At 34.6% G+C, this 23406-nt stretch overlaps 1 protein-coding gene across 1 annotated transcript in view; it reads right to left on the reverse strand.

Moving 5' to 3' along the window:
• ASPP (Ankyrin-repeat, SH3-domain, and Proline-rich-region containing Protein) overlaps nt 1-23406 on the reverse strand; it is a 401632-nt gene that overhangs the window by 309597 nt on the left and 68629 nt on the right. The window contains exons 3-4 of the mRNA XM_073073478.1: nt 8951-9104; nt 2349-2438 (exon numbers count right to left, since the gene is read on the reverse strand). Of these exons, the coding sequence (XP_072929579.1) occupies nt 2349-2438; nt 8951-9104 (244 nt within the window). The remainder of the gene's footprint in view (nt 1-2348; nt 2439-8950; nt 9105-23406) is intronic.

Here is a 23406-nt window from a genome sequence, read left to right on the forward strand (position 1 = left end):
TTACTTCCAATCTAAAGTTTCTAAACTCTATAAATCTAAAATTTGTTTTCATTACTTACAATAATGAAACACTATATATTTGCCGTAAGTAGATAATTCTAATATATTTACGTAAAAGAAGCCGCGGGCAAAAGCACTAGCAGCAATAGCAGCGAATCAGCGTATTTGATACATCTCTCCAATTGATCATAGTAGACATGGTGAGATGAAGAGAATCTGAAGGATAATATATAACTAAGGATAAATAATCGGACGCACATTAAACGCAGATATGGTGCCAGGCCGGTCGAAAGCTCTCAAAGGGCTAAGTGTAAATGAAGATCTCACAGGCTTCCGTTGAGGACCCCCTGACAGTTAGGTATGCGAGTTATTATCTAATGTGACGGTCTTAATGCCTACATACACTCCTTTGCAAAAAAAACGGGCGGGTTTGATTTTTTAACATTATTGGTAATAATTTAGTTCTTCAGAGGTTTTAATAGCCAAACTATGTTACTGGCACTTAATAAAGAGTCTGGGTATGAAAAAAAGTTCATTCCAAATTCAAAACTTTTGTTTTTTAAATTATTAATCCCTTTTTCATTTTGTGACACTTTTCGCGGGTTTGCGGTTAAAAGGTTATCAAGCAACTAAAAGTAACTTTTCGTTATTTTTAGTACAACAATTTATGTTTATCGCATAATTCTGCCTTATTGTGACTTAAAACAGATATCTTTGTGTCTATCGTAATGGCAGAAAAAGCAATGAGAGCTAGTAAAATTATAGCGCTGCTGGAAGAGGGGTGTAGCCAATGTTACGTCTCACAGCGGTTAAACGTGAGTCGTTCAACCGTACAAAGAACCTGGACTCGATACCAAGAGACAGGTTCCGTTCAGAGAAGGCAAGGTTCTGGGAGAAAACGTTGCACACAGCCGCGAGACGATCGCTTTTTAGTGACTCAGGCGCTGAGGAACCGCAAATGCAGTTACATAGACCTCAAAAGAAACCTTGAAGAGGTACGAGGAGCACAAGTTAGCCTATGGACTGTGAGGAGAAGACTTTTAGCTGCTGATATACGTAGTCGACGACCAGCGCGGGCCCCCAAGTTACTCCGTGAGCACCGGATTGCGCGGTTGAGGTTCGCTAGAAATTGCCTATCTTGGACACCAGGTAACTGGAGTAGCGTACTCTTCTCCGATGAGGCTCGAATTTGTCTGCATGGTGAGGACCGACGTCGGCGAGTGTTACGAAGACCAGGGGAACGCTATGCCGATGTGTGTTTTGAAGAAATCACCCCTTATGGTGGAGGGTCCGTTATGTTTTGGGCGGGCGTAACTTCCAACTATCGTACCGAGATAGTATTCATAGAAAATGGCTCACTAAATGCGCATAGGTACATAACAGAAATCCTTTCTCAAAATGCACAACCCGCACTGACTGTAATTGGTGAAGATGCCATTTACATGGACGATAATGCTCGGGCCCACCGTTCTGGCGACGTAGATGCTTATATGCAAGAGGTCGGTATTCGTCGTTTGGATTGGCCAGCGCGGAGCCCCGACCTTAACCCCATTGAGCATGTTTGGGACCTCCTAAAAAGGCGAGTACGATCTGTCCAACCACCTCCACAAAACATCAGAGAGCTTAAACGTGTAATCTCGACTGAGTGGGAACACATTCCACAGGACACCATCAAAAGCCTGGTGGGAAGCATGCCAAGACGATTACATGCCGTAATCGCTGCAAGAGGAGGTCATACTCGTTATTAATTTTTATTTTTTAATGTCTCTTTTATTAAAATACCATAAAAATACTCGTAGTCTTAATTTCATTATACCCATAAAAATGTCCATTTTAACACGGCTCTCTGTTTACATTGACTAAAACACCGATACCAGGATAAAAGTGTTAAAAAACTAGATTCTCATTGATAATAAGAAATTTCTAGTCATCCAAGCTAATGACATACTAAAAATATAATAATATTTACCCATAGAAAAGCTAAGGTAAAGTGTGTGTGTAAGGTGCCCGTTTTTTTTGCAAAGGAGTTTATATTCTGCCTGTGCTATTTACGGCTTAGAAACTTAAACGCAATTAAATAGTACTTTAAAAAGTATGAAACAATAATATGATAAAGAGTAAAAGATAAAATAAAAATATAAATATAAACAAGTCGTGATGATGGTATACATTTTGCCCCAAGTATAAGCAATAATCCTTTGGATAAAGTCATTCTCATAACTTCAATATATCCTAGACATAAATTTGTAACTTTTATAAAAATGTATTAGAAGGAATAATGATCATGTTGATTAATTAGGTAAGATAATTATAAGTTACAGTTACAGTCATTGATTTTAGAAACTTACCCACATCGATGTACTTAAGTACAAACTGCACGTCAGGTCCCAAAGCTGACGCGACCTCCAGAGGTAGCTCCGAGTCGCGCAACACGTGCACTGAAATAAAAAATATATTAAATATTACTAGGAGAATCCGTATCTCATAATATTATTTATTTTATGTTAAAACCATAAAAAATCGTAGTCCACCTAATGGTAAGTGGGTACTGCCGCCCATTGACATTTGTAATCAACCCTCAATAAGATTACACACCTATCTGAGGTTAGCAAAAGATGAGTTGCTACACTCAGACTTACTTGCTAGGATTACCACACCCTACAAACCAGAATACAGCAGCGCTAAACACTCCTGTTATTAGGAAGCAATATGTGTGGCTGGTGACACTGGAGTTGAACCACAGTGGGTTCTACCACTATTGCATAGCTATAGGGTAAAACTAAGCGTACCGCCGGTGGTACCGCCAAATTCGAAATAGTTTATTAGAAATCGGTGTTCTACCTTCCAAACTAGTTTTGTCACCTGTAGCCTAGTAAACATAGTAATGCAAACTAATAAGAGACTTGTCTATTGTTCTGTCTGTTACCACCGTAGTTAGTGAACCAGAGCAGGGAAATGTCAAACCCACTCTAAAGTTGCTAACTAACTTGTAATATTAATATGTATTGATGTTAGTAATTATTATTAAATTAAGTGAAGTTACTTAAGTATTTAACTATACTATTGACTATACATCATCATCAACCCATTATTGTCCCACTGCTGGGCACGGGTCTCCTCTCAGAATGAGAAGGATAAGGCCATAGTCCACCGCGCTGGCCAAGTGCGTATTGGTAGACTTCATATACCTTTGAGATTTGTTTTTCTAAATCTCTCAAGTATGCAGGTTTCCTCACGATGTTTTCCTTCACCGTTTTAGCAAGTGATAATTAATTTCTAATACGCACATAATTTCGTAAAAATCAGAGGTTTGGGATTAGCCTGGGATTTGAACCTCGGACCCCTCGATCGAGAAGCTGAGTTTCTTAACCACTAGGCTATCACTGCCTGACTTGACTATTGATTATTGTAAAATAAATTAAACCATCTAAGCATATCTAAACTTATCTAAGTTTTTGTAATGACCATGAACTTTACAATATTATACATAGTGCACAAAATGTTTAACAGACTTTGCATGACGTAATAATCCATGTGCCGAAAGTAAAATATACGCGAATAATTAGGTAAAGGCTTGTGAGTTTGAACCCCTGTCATGATATTTAAACTAAACTTTCTGAGTTTTACTCTGGGTCTGGGTCTCTGCATACTTATACTTGTGTGTGTGACCGTGGTAGTAGCCAAACAAAGAATTATAGTGAAGATCCAGTAGTATAAAAAGCTTTTTAAATAATGAAAAAATACTTGATATCACAAAAACTCCACAATTTTCGCAGTGCCTGTGTAAAATAGAAAGGCAACGATTGTCATAACTCGGTGCAATTGAACGCACTATCTCAAAGGAGTTTATGGCGCTATAAAACGATTTTCTCGTATCCCATAACAGCAAGGGGTGTAATTAGAGCGAATAAATGTAATTGAATGAGAAAGTAAAAGTGTATTACAAGTAACTATAGAGGTTCTGAAGCGTTTAAAGGGCCTTGTTTAACCGTGAGCTAAAACGACACGCGAGGTTTTTGTTTTTGTAATAGAAACACCAAACGGGCATACCTATGCTCGAACTGGTGTGAAATAGTCAAAACTGGTATTTAAAAATGGAAATATAGAATAAGAATCTTGCTGAAACTGATAAGAGCGCATTTCTAAAACACCACTTAGCTTACAACTACCATATTAAGGCTCGTTACCCAAATGCTTTTATGCAAAAAAAAATGTAACAAACAGTCGCTGAAATCATACCAAGTATGTTCTGTCTAATACAGATGAAAACTAAATAATATAATGTGAACATGTAATTCATGTGCATAATGTTAATTTTCATAAAGGTGGAAGAACGCCACACCTATTCCAGCTTTACTCGTATGTTGTGCTAGTACCTACTATGTAGTTTAAAGAATGCTGTTAAGACAATTATACACATAAAGTAATTGAATAGTTTAGACAATTTTTGATTTGGTTTCTAAAAATAACTAGTTTACGCGAGGTTATTTATACATCTTTTATTTCACAAAAGTTACTTGAAGTCGCTATAAATTCTCGACGACCGTGAGACAGCTCCCCAAAACACCCTTTCCCGTCGCGTGCTCGCTTTATCTTGGTCATTCTTAGCAAATGAGTTCATTATTCCAAATTATAGTTGTTACAGTGCAATTTGCAATTGCATGTTCTCTGATGAGCGTCCACATTAGCTTTTGTTTCGTTCCCGTGGCGGTTACGATGATGTAATTATATAGATCAGTTTTGAGGTCGCTGATTTAATTTCCACGTTTAATGGCTGTGTGCTTTGGAAGAAATAATGAGGGAAGTTCTCACCTGTCTTGCAATGTTTTTAAGTTTTATAACATGTATTATATAATGTTAGCGCATTGGTTTGTCTTTTGTGCAGTCATTTGTTTTTATTATTTAATTCGTTCAGAGATTTTACATTCACAGGTAATGTGAGTCCACTTTAGATTAGAGAAAGGCTTCTTATCCGGTTGTTAATGTTATTACACATAAGATACACGTAAACTCCGAATTCCGTTTCCATCAAATTAACAAGAAGTATAGAATTTTATTTGTATTATCATGTTAACTAGAAGTGAATTACCTACTTGTATAAAATAAGTTACTTATTTACTTATTTGTACATTATTGTGTACTCATATATGTTACTGTTTTCTTCTACGGAAATATCTTGATAAAAATTACTTAACCGATTTTGAGGAGAAAGTAACAAAAGAGATCAAATCAAATCAGTTTATTCGTGAATAAGGTAATTGTTAGTTGTTACACATTTATTTGTGAGAATGTATTATTTTTATTTGTAAGATTTATTTGTAAAAATGTTTACTTATGCATTTTAATGTCAAACAGTTTACAATCAAAGACATTAGATTCAAGTGAAATAAACAGACGAAAGAGTTCGATAAATACATTTATGTAGAAATATCAAAGTTCATTATAAAACGTGCACTTGCAGTTAAATATATTAACAATGTCTTCGTTACTCTCATAAACCTTGTCTAACTAGCACTGTTATTAAAGCAACTATCTAGTCATGCCTGCCAGACAGACTGTCTGCTGAATGGTCTAGCACAACACGATAACCAACGACATTTGAAATGGCACTTTGATACCTGATGGACACGGAAGGATTTGCATAAATGTTAATAATATTTCTATTACGGCCATTAAATATAAAGATAAGTTGATATTATTATCATCTTAAGTCGATTTTGTATTATATTTGTCTGTATTACAATGTAATGAATATAATGTAATTTCGATGGTGGTAGAACCCTCTGTGGTGCAACTCCGGCGGCACCACCGCCACACCTATATCTGCCTAATAACAGCAGTGTTGCTGTGTTTTGGTTTGAAGGGTGTGGTAAGGCAGACATACTTTTCCATAATCAGGTGGGCTGCATGCTCGTCTGCTTCTCCTATATTATAATAAAATAATATTACGTATTTTTTGTTGATTTGTTATGTCATTGGTAAACAAATCAAGGAAAATTACTTCAGGATCCGTTATAACGGGTTCATACCACATCAATGAACTTTAACCATTGTCACCCCATAGAGAATCGATGATTGTGTCGGAACTCGGAATATACAAAGTTTATCTCTCGATTTGTCCCCCGCAAAAACTCGAGACGCCAGTAATTGCGGTGATCGAGTCCTCCGTGGGAAAGATATGTCCGAAATGTCATTTTCACCCGTACGGCAACCGAAGAAATGACTGAAGTCCTCTACGAGTGGTCTGTTTACGTGTCACGCCTCTTAAAGTGTTGTACACACACTCCCACAAACAATACCTACCTGTATTATTGAAAAGTATCATCATATTACGAAACTGTTTATATTTACAAAGAAGCACAACCACCGCAACTATTTTTGTCTTATAACAACAGGGTTAGGAGCAGATTCGGATATAAAGGATGTGGTAAGGGAAAGAGAAACATTTTCGGGGTGTTCTAACTTAGTCTTATGTGATAGCAGCGCTTCTGTGGTTGGTCTCAGATAGCACTCTAATCCTATCTAGGTTTTCTAGATATCCATGGGCAGCAGTGACCTCTTACCATCAGGTGGACTGCATGCTTTTTTCTATTTTTAAATTATGAACACACATACCTAATATCTTTACCAATTGAAAGGTTGATCGATATAAATTAAAATTCTATCTGTTTGGCGATGCATCCTCCATAGAGATTATTATGATTTTAACAGAAACGTAATTAAGTGGGAAAGTCTCAAATGTTGATAAAATATAAGATAAAATGTTGAAAATAAAATTTGTTGTTTGGCGAGGCAATATCTTTTAACATTTAATTTCAATTTATTTTATGTAAGTCATTTTAAATTAAATTGAGCTGGCTCCGGTTGTCTAATCTGCTCTACATATAAAGGCCAGGGCTTTGAAAACAAGATAGAAATCAATCCACTTCAAGCTAAATACCTGTTGTAACTAAACTTCGCATCACGAATCTTGCAAAAGTCACTGCCGGCTACTAGACAAACTTTCTTCCGCTTTTGAAGTTTTGTTTACTTTGTCTAAGTTGGGTGTACAAAATTTATTATCTAATTATTTTACTAACGCTTTAAATAAAGGACAAAACCAATTTTGAAAGATTTATTGTCTGTGTTTCTTTATTATAGGAATGTCACAAAATATAATAATATTTTTGAGTTGAAGTGGTCTGAACGGGATACGAATGATATGGGAAACAAGCAAATTATACCAATTTCTGAGAAATAACTAATACATACAGTCCAGAAATATTGTATCCATTAATGAATGTTACTTATAAATAAATAAGAAAAATTCCTTTATTTCAAGCAACTAAAGACCCATATAATGTGTGTTACTAACAGATTACTTATATGCTATGTTATGCTATGTATGCTATGTACTTATAAAAGTACAGATACTTTTCTATAAGATTTAAAATGTACTACCATAATACATAGATACCTACTATCTAAACGTTTTAAGCCAAATACAAAATACATAAAATTATTATCATTTAAAAGTTTCCAATAATTCCTGCTTAACTTTTAAGATTAATTATCCTAATTGGTCACGTCTGATACATTTTCTTAACAAATTGAACGATCTTTTAATCTAATCTACATCCAGCCGGAGTTTCCTTGTAATTTTAATGCTTTTACATTAAGCCACAAATTCGGGACCATGCGACCACACGGACGCATATCTTTAAAAACATAATTATATTTAAAACAAAACATGTATTTATGTGTAATAGGGAAAGACAAAACACTTCACTACCTTTTTACCCGACTGCTAAGGAAGGCTTATGTGAAAAACATAAGCCTTGCTTGTCAGTAGCGCCTATCCTGTAGGTTTGTAATTTCTTTCTCTTTCGTCTACCGATTTTCTTGTTTTGTTTGTAAATTGACGAGCTCTAATGTTATCAGTAAAAAAACTTTGGATTTTCTACAAATAAAGTTGCAGTCGAGTGCTAAGTACTGTGTTCCACTTTGAAGAGCGTGGTAAAGGATGTCACGTTCGTCATGTCACTAAAGAGACATTCCAGCTTAGTCTTCAGGGGTAACTTTGCGTCTGTGAGCGATCTCAGGTAAAACTTTTCTGGGGTTAATTACAGATGCACATGGGTGGAACTAACCATTTTCCATCAAGGGGATAGCAAACTCATTGCCCCATCAATAATTTAAAGAAGGAGCGCGAAGTACCCACTGCTAAGCGAACCAGTGACATCGGTGTAACGGATCTGTTTTTGCGACCACTCATCGGTCACCGCAGCGTATCCTCGAATACCACCGCTAATACGCCATAAACAACTTTTTGTTAGCGAACGCTCGCTTCTTGTTGGAAGTCGTGATGTGACAAATAAGGCTATTTGGGTTACGTTATAGTGCTAAGCCGTGTACCTATTGACACTTCATGTTTACCAAACGAGGAATGGATGTCACAGACTGTTTGGGATGGTTTACACTAGTGGGTTATGGTATGTCCATATTCGAATTAATCTAATTGTAGATAATGATTTTTCATAACACGAGTCCGTTTAAACTTACCGCCATGTATGGGAAAAAGTGGAACAGCCAGTGCACAACAACCATTTAAGCTTTGTGTTTGATAAAAATAGTTACTTTCGTATAAAATATTTATACACTTTGATTTTAATTTTCCTATTTCTATAAACTGGTAAAAATAAATAAATAGATATAAAGGATAACTTCGTATTTTGACTAGAGCTACTTGGTTATATTCCCACTGTTTGGTTTGGTTTGAAGACTGTGATACGGCAAAATTTCCAATACAAGGCATTCAAAATTAGTCCTCAAAATTATATGTGATCTAAAATACCTCACGTAGACTCTAAATCCTTGTTTGACGTACATGTACGACCGTCACTTAACATCAATTGAATTGCATAGACATTTGTTGTTTCCGTTACGAATTTCTTGGTAATTTTATACATACCTCCATGATGTGGGTGCACGCAGAGGAGCATGCAGGGCTCGTCGCCCGGCTCCCGACAGCACTCGAGCACGTCCCGGCACGTGGTCTGCGGGGTGACCGGCACGGGCGTCGGCACCCAACCCGCGCCACTCTCGCACCACACTCGCACTATCATCTGGAACAGAAGGAACATATTCAGACCTTAGCTATTTGCTCACTAAAATGTTTTAGAAACGCTGTTATTTGCTTTTAACTAAAAATTGTACAGTAAGACATGAGCCTTTCCAAACTAATTAGGCGCAAAAGAGATCCCCTCTGAAACCGGCGACGCATTGTCGACTTCTTTGGTGTTACAGATGTTCATAGGCAACGGTGATTACTTTTAATCAGATAGCCGAAAAGGCTTCGCTTAGCAGTTGAACTGTAGTAAAAGTAGTTTATTTTTGGAGTTTACTCCTTAAGAAACGATTTGAGTTATAAGGCCCGGTACGGAAATTTTATGAGGAGTAAAATCAAGTGTAACACGAAAAGTTGAGGCGTAACGGAAACCAAAATATGAATCAAGAGTGCTTTTATTAATTTAAAATACAGTAAGTTCAAATCCCATATGAAAGTAATTATTTCAATAAAAATAATTAGCAATATATAAAACATTAAAACGTCATTAACTAATTTGTTTACATTTTTGCATAAATTAAGTTATAGGTTTGATCATTTATAAACACTGTGAAAAATATGAACATTGGCGCCATAATATGATTAACAATCTTTTATGAACGTTTTTAAAGAAGAGTAACATATAAAATCAGTAAGCAATTGAATAAGATATAATATTAGCAAAATAAGTTTTTAACATAAAGAGGCTTTTGTAAGTTACTGATATATTAATTTAACTTATAAAAATGGATGCATTATTGATCAGCACCATCTATCAACGATAAACGGGCAAAATCAAAACAGTATTATTTAATATTTATTACAGAATTATTGCTAATGAATTATGTTCAAAATAAGTTATATAAAATTAGCAATACGTTTTAAATGAATTCTAGAATTATAAAACATTCAGAAACAATCCAAATTACATATAATAACATGTTTATTGAGTCTCATATAAATTTCATCCGTAAATTGCAACAAGGATATTTTATAGATGGCAAAGAAATTATAATTATTAAGTTTTAAGTTATAAAACGTTTAACATTGTTTTAAATATAAATAATTATATTATATTAAAATTTACTTTAATATAAACAATTATATTAAGTTACCATTATAATATTTGGAACCAAAATACATAGATTGATAAACTTGCAAACTTACAATTTATAAAACTTGCCACTAGATGGCGCTATTTTATATTATTTTGTAACATACTTTATGTAATACGCATTATTGAAGTAATATAAATAATCCGAATAATTACAGATATATGTTTGTTTCTCTTATCATTTTAGCAGAGGCGTTCATTTACCTACCCTTTTTTCTATTCGATATATATCATAATTATCATTCGTAAGGAGTAAACTCCAATCGTGCGTCGTAGCTGACACACACACACTTTTTTTATTATAATAACTAAGGATAGTCTATCAATTCGCCCTTAACCAGTCTGTTGCAATATGGTATTTTATTTCTTATTCTAAGAGCAAGCCCAAACCTAGCAGTGGGACTGTTACGACTCAATAACGGAGTATTGTTAAAGAAATGACAAGCTCAGTTTTTTGCGTAACTGGCTTATTAAATTAAGTTTAATTTAAGTTGAAAATGCAATAATCATAGCTCGGCTCACAAGCGTTTTCTGAATAACAAAAAAAAATCGTTTTATGTATTTCTACGGTTTCGTCAAAAAGAAGAATCTTTGATTATTTGTGTATCTATCCGTCGTTAATAGCAAATTTGCTCCAAATGTACGGGTTACTTTAATTAACGATACGCCCAAAATCCTATTTAATTAAAGTTAATTTGTAAAAAATAAAAAATAATTAAAAGAATTTCATGTTTTCATATCTTACATAAGTGTCATATTATTATGTCGGTAGTTATACCTAGAATTTCATGTTTTCATATCTAACCTTAGTGTCATACTCAGAGTAATGTATATTGGTGTCATATCATTGTCATATGTCGTTAGTTATACCTATTAATGTGTGCGTCTGTCATATACTTACACACTTGATATACATGTAATTGAGAGTTCATACACGTATATATGATATTAATGCAAATCAGTTATTACGTAGCACCGTAGGGGATATGACCTCTCATTACGTAGCTTCCAGTTATTTTACCCTTTTCGTCGAAAGGTCGGATTATTCAATTACGCATTTTTCCTTCATGATAATCCTATTTACATAATTTTATGAAGAGAAAATACTTTTATTAACTGATTTCTGAGGGATTACTGGAAACCGGACCTTCTCACAAACTTTTTTTGGTATACTTTATACAACTTTAATTTGTTACTTTTCACTGAAATGATTATAATGGTGGGTACAGACTGTTGTAACGTAACGTGCGATGTAACATGAAAGGAGCATTTCATGAGTGTGGACGTGGTGCACGCACGAAGTAAGCATGTACCCACTCGTATCTGTTTCCAGCATCATCATCATCATCAACAACCCATTAATATCCCACTGCTGGGCACGGGTCTCCTCTCTTAATGAGAAGGATTAGGCCATAGTCCACCGCGGTGGCCAAGTGCGTATTGGTAGACTTCACATACCTTTGAGATTATTTTTTTTGTAAATCTCTCAGGTTTCCTCACGATGTTTCCCTTCACCGTTTAGCAAGTGATAATTAATTTCTAATACGCACATAACTTTGAAAAATCAGAGGTGCGTGCCTGGGATTTGAACCTCGGACCCCTCGATCGAAAGGAAGAGTTTCTTAACCACTAGGCTATCACTGCTTTCAGCATGTTTCCAGCATGCTCGCGGCTAACATAGCTCAGTCTGTCGAGAATACCGAAAGAATGGATCGTATGACAAAATATTAACAACGATGATTATTGATGTCCGAAGAAACGTACAAATGCCGGATAGCGGCGCGCACAATGATGCACAAGTTAAAATGATCTGTTCGCGCACGTAGTGTGCATGGTTCGTACGCGTAAGTCGTCTACACTATGGGAATTCTCTCGCATTGCATGATGCATTGCGACAATGTGGACGGTAAATTCTCTCACTGCGTGTTACATTGCATGTTACGTTACAGCAGTCAATACCCACCTTTATATAGTACCCATATACATAAAAGCAGTGATAGCCTAGTTGTCAGAAACTCGGCCTCTCATTCGAGTTTCAACGTCAGTACACAACTCTGATTATAAATAATAATCACTTCATTTCATAATTATCACTTGTTTAAAAGATTAATAACATTGATTACGACTTACGACCCATATACTTAGGTTTAATAATCGACACCTTATTAGAACCTGAATCCGGCGTTTTTCTTATTTATGCAAACGCGCAACGTCTTTATGTCAGATATAAAAAATAATCTTTACTGAATAAAGTACTTCTCAATATTTAAATTCTTCTATGTATTAAAGGTACCTACTTTCCACTGAAACTGAACTAATAGTTTAGTAAGCTTAAAGTAATTTTAAACTGAACTAAAATCTTAACGAAAGTCACAACGGCTTTATGTCACATATAAATAAAAATACATTTCTGAATAAAATAGTTTTCAATATTTAAATTATAAGTATTAAAGGCAATTAATTTTATCATAACCACATTCTTATCTTCATTTGGATCACGATGTATTAAACGTACCTACTTTCCACTGAAACTGAACTACTAGTTTAGTAAGCTTAAAATAATTTTAAACTGAACTAAAATCTTAATGAAAGTCACGGTCTGAGAAGTTACCAGTCGCCTGCTGGGCTAACTGTAGCCTTCCTTCTTTCCAAAGTTTTAATGTTATTATTTGTAGCAGACTAACTTCGCAACTGCAGTTCCCTGCAAACTGCACGCCGGTAACGCAAACTTTCCATAGAAATTGGATTTGCAAATCGTTCATTTTCACTTCCTTTGTTATCTACGCTACGCTACGTTAAATATATAAAATTTAATTTTTTGTTCTTCAATTTTAAAAAGTGTATTTTATTAAATCATTTTCTTAGTAGTTTCAGACGTAATCAAATTATTTACCGTATGTTTGACATATACCTATGCAATATCTGCTTAAGAAGCAGTAAAGAGCTATTTTAAGATAGTTATGAAACTATGTCTAAAACGAAACGGTTAATTGGCATAATGAGTCGGCCATCATACTCCTTAGGAGTAGGAACGCAGGTAGAATCTCTATTCTACTTGCAGTTGGTCACAGAAGTCCATGGGCGGCAGTAACCGTTTAAAACTAGGTGGAATGCATACTAATTTTCTACTTCAATAAAAATACACTACACTTTTACACTACATACAGCGGACGATGCATGCAACCCTCAGGTAGATACATATTTGAACTATAATTGTATTGAATCCAACATAATTGAATTGTATCAGTTCTACAGAAAATTATTCCACCTTTTGTTTCATAATATTCTGTCAGACAAGTCAATCGCTGGTATAATATTACTCATATCATTAGTTGCATGACGGGGAAATGACCTGACATAGTAACTTGTGTTTACTGTTATTTATTACCTAGTTGCGCAGTCACCCATGAGTGATAATGCAACTGAACTCTCTAGATATTAAGATTTTTGTCATGTATACATATCAACTAGCTGCCCCGGCAAACGTTGTGTTGCCATATAAATAAAAAAAAATGTTAAGGGTGAACAACCCTTACCACTTAGAGGTATGAAAAATAGATAGTAGCTGATTCTCAGACCTACTGAATATGCATATAAAAATTTGTGAAAATCGGTAAAGTCGTTTCGAAGGAGTACGGTAACTAACATTGTGACACGAGAATTTTATATATAAGATAACACTGTTTATGCCCTTTTGCTGGTCACGGGACTCTTCCTAAAACTAGGGAAGCTTAGAGCATACTCTACTATGGTGGTCCTTGTACTGTCGGAGGGATGTTAGTGGTCATTAGGAGTTATGGTAGGAAAGCAGTTTCCTACCATAACTTATTACGACTATTACGATAACAATAAATGATTACTAGCTGTCACCTATCCATCTTCCTACCGCACCCGACGTTACTTAACTTTGTAGTTCGCTTAAGATCTACACAAACCACGGTGCTATCTGTACATGGTGTTGTTGACCCATTTCTATCCCACTGCTGGTCTCAGATTGAAATGGATTAGGGCTATAGTCCATAGGCGTGGCCGAGTGCGTAGTGGTAGACTTCACACACACTTATACATGTTCGTTGATATGTCATTTTTTTGGTTTTTGTTTAACCTAACGATAAGGCAGACGAGCTACCTGATGGAAAGCAGTCAGTTTACACCCCTCTTGAAGAGACCCATAGTTCTGAAGGAATACCTCAGGAGGAAGTTTATTCCACTTTTTTCACGTACGCGGCAAAAATGACTGTACAAACCGAACCGTGGAGAACCGCCACGGGTCAAGTTGATGTGGATAGAACCTTATCCTTCGGCGAGTGGTGCGATGAAGGAAGGGTGATGAAGGCACCAGATCGAATATCTAATGTTAATTTTATCCCAAGATCCACCAGTCCTTTACGTAGTTTACGTCACGTACGTACTTTACGTCACCAGTACGTTATAAAGTCTAAGAACACAGTATTTATTACACATAAAACATGAAGCACAATTTATTTTCAGTTTACTTTACATCAACCACTAATAAAAGATATCAAATATGCAAATGCCTAACACGCACCTATTTAGCTTGTTAGTTGCGTCTCATTAATATGCTGGTATTTAAAAGATAATCAAATCCAAGAGTCAGCACATTAAAATTGCTTTTAACAGCTTGTCATCCGTAGTTCTAACGAGGAGCTCGTTAGATAAGTTTAGCTTCAGTAATGGTGGTAGTGATACAGCTATCTGAAGCATTTAATTTCTGATTTCTGTATAATAAGGTACCTTGTAAATTTTCTCTTTAGTAGCTTTTATTTACCTTTGTTATTTCTAGTATTTTTTTCGTAATTTGAGTGTACGGCACAACCACGAAACATATTTCTGTCTTGTGCCATACGTAGCACTGTTGTGTTTTAATGTAAGATATAGTAACTTTAAGAAGACACATTATTATTTTTATATGAATTTGAAGCTGCAATTGATAAAAATAGCTGTTGCTATGTATGTCTCCATAATCTTTTCGTATGTTTATGTAAAACCTCGCAAAACTATTCGTAAAAACATCTCATCCTTACGTACTAAAAACATTTCACAAACCTGAATTGAGAAACTAATGAAATTATAGTTTTTACGATACTGTACTATATGCCGCCTGATCCAATCAAAAGCTTTACATATTCAATTCGAATAGAAAATAGAATTCGAATAGAAAAAGATTGATGCTATCGCTTCGTTAGGTTTAGTATATGAAATATTCCCAGCACAATATACCTAATTGCTTCAATCACTTTTCATTTTACACATTCATTGAACTATAAATTCTATGAATATCTTGTTAAGGAATTGCTTGAAAATCATTGAATGGCTTAAGGAATAAGGCTTTTTACATTAAGATTGCACTTGGATTTTCTTTGTTGTGGGTACCATGAACACAAACGTGCAAGAACACCCAGACCCGGAACAGAAATTTAAATCAATAATTTAGGTGTCTGCCTGACCCGGTGCAAAATCCGGTCTCCGTAGGTATGTAGCTCGCTTTACTAGATGGACCGTCGCATCTCTTAATATATGTAAGATAACATACTGGAGCTTTTAAAATAATAATGGTAACGAAATATATAGGTATATGTTATAATAATGATGAAAAAAGCCAATTGCGCAAGATTTTTGCCGGGGATCTCCTTGCTATCGGATCCGGTAATATTTACTATACGAAATACAGTAGAATCCGTTTACTATAACTCCGTATATATTCAGCAACCGCTTATTATGACGTAATTACACAGCGAAGTTTGGTTTTCATATAAAATTCTTTGTAAAAAAATCGGATATAATGACTTCCCTTACAGTGACATGTCGCTTATTATGATATTGTCGATAAATTATGTCCGGTTTTAATGACCGACATGACGACATGATTCTTTACATGTTCGGTAATGTTCGTTGATCTTTGTGGTCACGAAACCTAGACTCAGATTCTTTAGCAGCACCGGAAATGTGAAAAGATTATGTTGACATTGATAGCGCTCTCCTCACATCCGAAGCACCAACCGATGAATATCTCGTACAGAACATGAATGTTAAGGAACAACTCAAAAGAGATGAGGAAGAGGAAGTCGAGGAAGAACCATTACCTACCGCAGAAGAGGCATTAAAGGCTGCAGAATTATTATCACGATTTTAATAGCAATATTGAAAATGATTAACGTGCAATTTTTATTTTTATTTATTATGCTATGTTTCTCTATTAAAATACATAAGTACATATTTATATAAAAAAGTTTCTTTTTCACGAAACGCTTTTTATGACGTCCGCTTATTATGACGTGTTTGTCAATTCCCTTCGATGTCATTATACGATTCCACTGTAAGTATATTATAATTGCCATTTTGTAAGTACCTCCTTACGCCTATACAAAAAAAAAAATACATTACATTTCTATTAATTAATAAGTAAAACAATGGATAGTGCGACATTTCATATAATTTTATCTCTAGGTAATACCCTTCCACAATTCACAGCGTAACCCTAAAAGGTTGCTATCTGCATTAGGAAGCTTTTATTCCTACAACCGTCGTTCTTGTTACGAAACTGTACTTCAACGGATAAGGGCTTTTCTTTAGGTACCCTTATTTCACTTGTTTAAGTCTCATCTAAGACGAGTTTGTTAAAACAAAGTTATTTAAGTACCATTTCGCTGAATCTTTAATTAACATTCTTAACAATCAAGATCATTGTATAAATTTTGATTGTTATCTGAAGAACAGAATTCAAAAACGTTATAAAATTTGAACTCATGAAGTTATCTAGACATAAAGATTTCTACAGATTTGAATTCACATATTACCTATAATCTAAATAATTATATGAACATCTAGACACGTGTCGGCTTTCAAAATATATTGTATTATATATACTAACATCTTCACATGAGATCAATTAGATCAGCATGTCTGATGTTTTATTCCATGTTATCTTTCACCTATAATTATACTAATATTACTACTACCCTGCTTCTACATTTCAAATATCCTATGAGAGGCCCTGTGAGATGTTACACAGATTTGTGTTCTTATTATAATTGTTCAAAAGTTAAACAGAATTGATTTCACTCGTGTACATGATATGCCAAATCTCAAGCGAAATTACATAAATATACCTTATCGTACGGTATGAAATCGCGATCCTAAGTATGTTGCCCTAATCAACTCGATGTAGAGAATGCTATCTCTGCAGTGAAACAAGAACCAATCTGTAAATAAAACTCTTGTGAATGAATCCGTTTTAATAAAAACCCTATAACACGACTTTAATAACATAAAATGGATAAGTAGGTTGTTACCTAATGTTAATACTAACACAGGAAAACGAATCGTTAGTACGAGTCTCAAAAACATCCGAAAAAAAACTTTTTTCTATCTATATTTTATATCTTTGGCAATTTTTTGTTCTATTCATAGTTTTTCTAGTAATTTAAAACAAGGTCAACAACTATTGATATTCTGCGGACTGGTGTTTTTTAACGTAACGCATAATTTGCTTGCCAAGGATACGTTTTTATCGAAGAAGTATAATAGATTTGACGTAAATAAAATCTTTGGCCAAATTCCGAGTGTGAAAAGTTTAACTGATTTTTCGTACTAATTGTTACGTAGGCCAACTACAAAATATTAATATTTTGTATCGTAGAACATTGTCGTACCTGTCTTTCGGAGCGAATGAAAATATAATCAACCGGAAATGTTAATTAAATTCTTAAGCTTATAGAGCTTAAGAGCTTGAATCGCAAAATGTTTAAAAAATACAGTATAAAGTTTAAAAAACCTCAAAAAGGTATGAAACTCAAAAAGTTTTTCTTTTCTTGTAAAATTAACTTGTACTTTTCTATAAAATTAATAGTTCTTTTAGTCTAAAATAAACCATTGAAACAATGGTTGAATTTAAACAACAACAACAATAACAATTTAAGAACAATTCAATGAAACAAAAAACTATTCAAACATTCCCCATGTGAAAAGTGCAAACTTACTTTGAACATATTACTTGCACATTCATCAACTCCTGAATTTTCTATACACTCATTGTACACACAACTATAATGGAATAAACATTAAGTAAACCTAGTAACCTAACGTGTACAATAAAGCTGTTGTTATTCGCTAATTGTATTTCAGTTTGCACAACACTGGTTCAAGTACATGAAATAGGTTTTCAAATATTTGCCCCTATTAGTTTCACATATTAAAAGCAAATACGGGAGTTAATGACGCTCTTAACGCTACTCGAAACCTCATAATAGATCGACCTATATATTTTATGAAGAGGTCACATTCGTATCTGATGAAAGATATGAAAAATATTTATGTCATAATTATTTATGACATAAATATTTTTTGCTTTCAAATGAAAATTGTTCCCTTGTTTTTCGTAGCAATACATGAGGGTCAGTTGCAACGTCAAAGGACGGATGGTAGTAAGTAAGCTAAGTAATCATTCATATTTTTCTTTCCTACTTTTTTATAATATAGGAGTAGCAGATGAACATGCAGGCCACCTGATGTTAAGTGGCTACTGCCGCCCATGGACATTCGTATTCAACACGAGATAGGATTAGATATTCCTACCTGAGGTCGGCCACAAATGCGCCGCTGACCATGCCATGTGATCTAAGCTGAAACTCTTTGGAAAAGCATGTGTCCCTTACCACTACTACACATAGTTACGTTACCTTAACAAGCATATTTTAGAAGGATTATTTGATATTAAACAATGTTTTTTTTAAACCGTTACTGTATCGTAATTCACGTTGCGAAATGGAAAGGCAATGGTAAACGATCGTATTATCTGTCTAGAGAATTGTCTCTGGAAGATGTGCACTACTTTCCAACCGTCACGATCACTCAGACAAACTAACAATAGACATCTAATGTTAGGTATTATATACTTATTACATATAACTCAAATTATTATTAATATTTTAGCTACACCTACGAAATAAAATTTAGTAACGTGGGTGATCTGGTATCTTTTATCAGACATAACGATGTCAATAAAGCGATAAAAAATATGTAATAATCAATTTACAACACAAGCTATTAATACGGTACGATTCTTAAATTATTATTCTATAAGTCATATCGAATAATTTATCTTATTAAACGACCCATTAATGTAGGAATTAAACAGATCGCAGTAATGTTCATAGCGTTGCGAGTTCACAGAATTATCTATAAAAATATTACGTATTAGGAGTCTATTAAATTACTTCGTCCAGACAATCACCAGATGTTTCGAAACACGACGATTAGCAAACTAAACCTATCAGAGAAATAAATAGCAAATAAAACTCTAGAAGAATCTTAAAATATATTTAGAACATACCTATAAATTACCTACACCGTTTTTAGGGTTCCCTACCCGAGGGGTAAAAACCTAATACTACGCCTCTGCTGTCTTTCCGTCTGTTAGTCTGTCCGTCAGACAGGGCTCTATGCCTTGAACCCTAAATTAAGAAATTTTGGTGGTCCGGAACCCTCCCTGTGCGAGTTCGACTTGCACTTGGTAGGTTATTATCTACAAACTACCAAATAACATTTAAGTAATTGATATTATAATTAGGATAACAATAGACCAGTTATACCAAACTCGGCAATCAATTAAAAAGTTAACTAATCCTTCCTTCAACCATGTATGGTGGCATATGGTCATTTATGGCCTGACAGTAATGGAGCCATAAGTCATGCGACGTCAGCCGCTGAGCCTACGCGATCAATGTCGCAAATTCACTGGAATTATCATTGCGGCCAACATTTATGATCAAAGAGTTCAAATTACTCGTAATCACAAGCTTCATAAAATTTAAAATCATTCTTACATCGTTACATATAAACGGAAGTTATACATATTTATTGTTCGATTTTTGAAGGTGGTAGAACCCTTTGTGGTTCAACTCCGGCGATACCACCGCCACACCTATTTCTGCCTAATAACAGCAGTGTTAACCGCTGCTGTGTTCCGTTTTGAAGGGCGTGGTAAGGAAGACATTATTTTCCGAGGCGTTCCAGCTTAGTTCTCAGGGATAGCGGCGCATCTGTGGTAGGAATGTCTAATCCTATCTGGGCGTAGCTAGGCGAGCTAGTCAATGATGAGCTGGGCGAGCTAATCCATGGGCGTAGCAGCAGAAGAGCTTCTGCTACTCCTATATTATAAAAAAATATATATTCACAGCAAACAAGTCCTACGAAATTGAAATTGAGAAAGAGAAAGAAGCTGATTTCTAAATTAAACCTTTCTTATACACTGATCAATTGAGCTGAATAAAAACTGTAGATAAAAAGACTGGTATGTACCTACGAGATATAATGAGAAAAACCACATTTAAATTATCAATTGACCACAACGACGAATAAATGGTTTATAATCAGTTGTTTATTCAATTTCCCACGCTGATATTTTTAATCCTGTTATTACTATCCTGTTATTTATGATAATATAAGAAATTAATTTTCATTTGTTTTGAATGTAAAAACCAAGATCTAAAGAATATAATTGAAAGTTCTCCGTATACTCTAAGATGTATTAATGCTGACATTCCTTTGGCAAGCGTCATTTAATCTTCATTCTGAGAGAATCCAAGCCCAGTAGTGGACCAGTATTCTTTTGATGACAAGTTAAGCATAAAACCTTAAAGTATTCTGTCCAGCTCCCGACAATTATCTTGTACGCCGATAAAAATTATCATATAAACCTGTCGGTCCCATGTTTACCTATAGCGGTCCCTCATAAGCGTACAGTCAGCTTCAGAAGTAGATGAGCAGATGAAGATTTCAAAAATACCTACGCACCCAAGCAGTCAAAACTAGCTGAACATCCCTAGCATCAAAATTATATGAACATCGTAAAGTGTCAAAAGGAGATGAACACTAACGCTTCAAAAGTAGCTGAACACCGGTATATGCAAAATAGTTAACGTCACTAATATTATATGTCATTGTTCAAGTACTTTTGACACTGTAGTGTGCATCTACTTTTGAAATTTTATGTATTCATCTAATTATGATGCTAGTTGTATTCAGCTACTTATGAACGCTTGTGTGTATAGGTATTTTTGGAACCTTAATATGTTCATCTACTTGTGAAGCTGGCTGTACATATCGCGATACAAGACACCAGTGAATGCGTTACATTATTATGCAAAATTGTTCCCTAATGGTACTGTGTCCCGTATAACTATTCAAGACCATACTCGACTCTGTGTCGGCTTGGATGTCATGTAAATTTCATAGTAATCACTGTCATCCCGAGGCAGCTGTCCATGTGCCCATCAAAATACAGGCGTCCATCAAACAACGTTAGAATGTACGAGGATATACCGACTCTTACTTACCTTTGCTCCTTTTGCGCTCACGTACACGATATCCGCTTAAATTTCAACTTTATGGCCCCTTAAAGTGTAGTAAAGGAGCAGATTCGTAGAATTCCAGTGATAGAGTTATAGTGGTCTGGATAACCAGTTGTGGAAAATTAAATTCCAGTAGCCCTTATATCACGCGATATTTATGGACGCTTCATGCTATGTAGGGATTAAGAAATCTTAAAGAGATTTATTTAACGCAATACTCGAGATTAAAGTTCTCTAGAGACCCTTCTATGTCTTCATTGTCTTGTGACTGAGCAAGTCCGTTTTCATGAATTCAAAATTAAATGTGACTAAGTAAATTCTTACTTTCTTACTTACTTTTTTCAAGTAGGCACATCTAACAAAATGTGTACTAAAAGGTAATCTACAGTGTATTTACGTGATTTATGTTAAAAGAAATATAAATCTACATAAGTATAAAGAAAAATATTATGAATATTTTGCTAGTTAGTCTTTTATAAATTTTTCATCGAAGACGAATTAGTATTCCTAAATAATTAAAAATATTTTAACACAACAAAATACTATTCATCTCTTAGCTGAATCATCAAAATTGTTGACCACTGACCGACAATTGCTTCCCTTGACTTTGTTCACTATGAGAACTATCACTGTGATAAGTGATACCTTCTTCTAATACTTTGATATTTAATTCTAAATTGCATTCATTATATTTATTATTATATTCATTTACCATACATGTATTGACATGTCTATTACGATAAGCTTATGTTATTTATTTCATTTGATAAAATAAGTCTACGTCGGTCTTCGAGCTAATGGTAATGGTTCTTTAGCCAAACACTTATAAAATCTATAGAAATTGAATATTAGGCATTTCTGAACTTATGTACTTAAAGAATACTTTTATTGATTTTTGTCTTTTTGTGCAATTTTTGTAATTTGTCTTAGTAATGCTTCAGCGAGATTGACGGAAATTATTCGTTAAGATTTTGTACCTGGAATAGTGGCGTAGATTACGTTTATATCTGCATAAAAATTGAAAAACCGTATAATAATATATTGCTCGATACACGAGGCATACCGCGCTTGTCTAGCCGCTCTTGGAATATGTACAGCCACAATATAAATACTACATCCAATCTGTTTGTACACAATGTTAGCGTGTTGATTGCTATTTATTGCTTGGTTTTGAACTTGACTTCCGCGGGTCCGGCCACTCGGTCCTTTCACCCGCAACAAGCAGATTTGTGATCACAAGATCGTACATTCATTGATAATTCGCTAACAAACCCACTCTACAGTTACCAGACAGGTACATTATATACAATCTGTCTATGTTCGTATGGTAAATTACTGATTGCTATTTATCGTGTTTTGTACTGTGATTTTGAATAAAAGCTACTCATTGATATTTTGAAGATAAAAACTGTATAATAGTCGAAATATTTTTCGTAATTGTGTACATTTTATATGATTATTAGAAAAGTATGAGTGTGTTTTTAGAGGATATGTACTCGTATGTCTTATTCTTTTGATCACCAAAGCAGCTTGATGGATTTTAACAAATAAGATCTTTTTGGATTCGTCTTATTGTGGGGATATATAGGCGTTACATAATTATAATTTTTGAGCAGTCGGCATTTTTAGTTTTATAATTATTACTAGTTAAAAATTATTATTAAACTCAATCAACAATCCACCCCAAAAGTGTTGTGGGTGATTGTTAATGAAGTTAACAATTTTCTCAATGTCAACCAAGACTCTAAAATGTAACTAAAAGATGAAATTCATCGCCCCACCTATCTGCTAGAAGAAGTAAATATAGTCACACTAGGAATACTTTCGTTTTTTAA

This window comes from Epargyreus clarus, unplaced genomic scaffold, assembly GCF_041222505.1.
Source record: "Epargyreus clarus isolate Ecla_fem2 unplaced genomic scaffold, WU_Ecla_fem_2.2 ptg000001l, whole genome shotgun sequence".
NCBI lineage: Eukaryota > Metazoa > Arthropoda > Insecta > Lepidoptera > Hesperiidae > Epargyreus > Epargyreus clarus.